Raw genomic sequence first — 2719 nt, 5'->3', positions numbered from 1 at the left:
CTGGTCAGAGTTAGCCCTGCCGTAGGATCCTCCACCCTTCCCCTCCTGAATGGCCGTATTGTCAGCTTTTGCCACTGTCCCCGTCCACTGTACTGCAAGGATCGCACCAGCATGGCACTATGATCCCCGTATTGCTGTGGGGTTTGATTTCGATAACAGACGGCGTCCCATCTGTGCAGGCCAGTTGGCGATATCAGACGGCATGAGCATCCCGTCCCCCTTGCACCCAGTCACCAAACAGGGGACTCCATTCCAGGAGGTACCACCATCCCTAGAAACAGAAAAAAAATCAATAGCAACAGATTTTTAAAATTGAAATGATTGATTAAATATTCATAATTTTCAAATTTCTATAGCGTACATTCATAGTGCTTGTTTAATTCCATCATTAATTAGCAGGTGCGTCATGGATCTGCAAAAGCTTGCTGGCATGCTCATCGTTTCAATGTTGCTTTCGATCTGGAATGCTGTCGCAGCCTTACGGAGAACCCGTAACATCAAAGGGCGCGCTGACTTGCCTCATCCGTTTCACGATCCGAGAGTTCATGTGAACTTCCTTGACTGCGATCAAGGGCCATGCTCTCCGGTTCTCTTCTTCTGCAAGATCCGGTCTCTTGAAGGCCAATGCTCGTTGCTGAATAGGAGTAAACTTTATTTTACTCCTATTCAGCAACATACACATTCTGACATTCCATTGAATACCACAATACGAACTAAAATACTAATAACTACATATATGACTAACCTGCAGCAGTTATTGTCAGTGTACAACACTTTTGGGGCTGGGGCATTTGCACGCCTGAATCTCGAGCTGAGTCCACGGGCGAGCCTTTGGTAACATTCCTCTGATTCGGATGCCACGACCACTGCCGTTACGAACTGGCCCCACTCGTTCAAAATGCTTGTTAGAAAATGCATGGTACCCTGGCCGTCACCATACACCTTTTTGAGGATCTGTAATATAACATACGTGAACAATATTGCTTAACTTTAATATTTGCGTCTAATAATTTAATTTTGATAATTTGTGTACTTATAATTGAAGATAACTTCATCTTTTAGTTATTGATTTCAATTCTGTTTTCATTTTCTATTATTTAATTTAATTATTTTATTACTATCACTAATACCATTATCTTCTTCATCATCATTATCACCATCATCATTACAATATTCACACAGTCAAGTACCTACCTGTTTAGTTCCATCAATGCAGAGAATCTCTCCGGTGACGCTCAATATGCTCTGGCGATAGACAGGCATCCTTTCCATCTCCACTATCAGATGTGCCCGACGGAGCGTGCGGGGAGAAGGGAGCGGCATCTGTGGGAGAGGAGGGGTGTATGTACCAGGCGACTTGATGAATGGCAGGATTCCTCGTTGAGATGTGCCCGAGGACTCAGCAGAGTGTGCCTTGTAGAGTAGTGTCTGGTACCAATCCCTCCTCTCTGCATACCACTCGCCGTGACCCATCTCCAGCACGCGGTACACCTTAGACATGGAGACCGAGTTGATGCGGTCGGTTAGGAGGGTAACGACTTCCTTGTCCACTGCCCGCTTTCCCACAATGACGGCAGGGAACATACTCCTCACTGCGGGGGCAAGTTGCTGGAGAACACTTGAGCTCGAGGAATTCCAGGAGTACTGGAGCTTCTCCTTGTCTGAAGCAGACCTGCGCTTCTCCATGCAGTGGTGGCAGATGAGGCGCTCTGTGAGGAGCGTGTACGGGAATTTCATCCCAAACACGGTGCGGGCGACACTCCCATATCCATGGCGGACAAGGCTATACCCTGATGGTGCCGGGCAATCGGTGTTGGGGCAAGGCACCTTCAACTGCATGACACCGACTGGCCTCCAAAAGAAAGTCGGTGTCCTGAAGAAGGACAGCATTGAGGGAAGAGTGCTTTCTACGCGACTGAAGAGTGGGGGCGGGTTGAAGATCATCATGGGTTTAAGAACCTTTCTTGATCCTTCTTTGGTGTACAGCCCAAACACTGGATCGTTCTTAAGCCACTGGATGTTGGGCTGATACATCGGCAAGGTGTTGGGTGGAGGCTCTTCCCATGACTTCTGCCACCCTTCGAGTCCTGGGTCGGTGACGGTCTCTGGAATGCTCGTAACGGTCTCTGGAATGCTTGTGCTGGCTTCCAGCAGATCCCGAGCCATCGTTATTTGGGTCTTTACACCCAATTCGGATGTTGTCAGTAGATTATCTAAAAAGAAAAAAAAACACACACATAAATCAATCAATACTATAAAGATACTGATTGTAACAGGCACTTGAGTTCATGTGAAAAGATGAAAAGAAACCACATGAATAATATGAATAATACTTTCAATAACATTATGATTTTAGACATGTCTAAAACCGCTACACACCGCACGACGCGATGGTTCACGATGAGACGGTCCCATCGCGAACCGTCTTCTACAGTCCGTCGTGGAAGACCGAACATGTTCACTAAAAACCAGCTTGTCGCTTCAAGATTATCATTTAGTGCTTCAAAAAAATGAAAACCTAGTGATATCACCTCCAAAGACTACTGTGCTAGAATTGTGGTGGTATACCACCATATAGGCAAATTCATAGATATCTTGATAGTGAATGCATGATTTGCATTATTTTTGCATTCTTGGTTGTTCTTGGTTGGCATAATTACACAGGTCAGGCAGCTCAGATTTATAATTTTTTAAATCGGTCAACCACAATGTTAAACAG

At 45.6% G+C, this 2719-nt stretch overlaps 1 protein-coding gene across 1 annotated transcript in view; it reads right to left on the bottom strand.

Annotated features, from left to right (window-relative positions):
- Window positions 1–117: 117 nt before the first annotated feature.
- Window positions 118–2719, bottom strand: part of LOC106816072 — an 8686-nt gene continuing 6084 nt past the window's right edge. Inside the window, exons 4-6 of the mRNA XM_014820629.1 lie at window positions 1195–2213; window positions 746–954; window positions 118–271 (exon numbers count right to left, since the gene is read on the bottom strand). Of these exons, the coding sequence (XP_014676115.1) occupies window positions 118–271; window positions 746–954; window positions 1195–2213 (1382 nt within the window). The remainder of the gene's footprint in view (window positions 272–745; window positions 955–1194; window positions 2214–2719) is intronic.

This window comes from Priapulus caudatus, unplaced genomic scaffold, assembly GCF_000485595.1.
Source record: "Priapulus caudatus unplaced genomic scaffold, Priapulus_caudatus-5.0.1 Scaffold1276, whole genome shotgun sequence".
NCBI lineage: Eukaryota > Metazoa > Priapulida > Priapulimorpha > Priapulimorphida > Priapulidae > Priapulus > Priapulus caudatus.
Note: the sequence above shows the minus strand (reverse complement) of the source record. Positions and strands in the feature narration are given on the sequence as shown.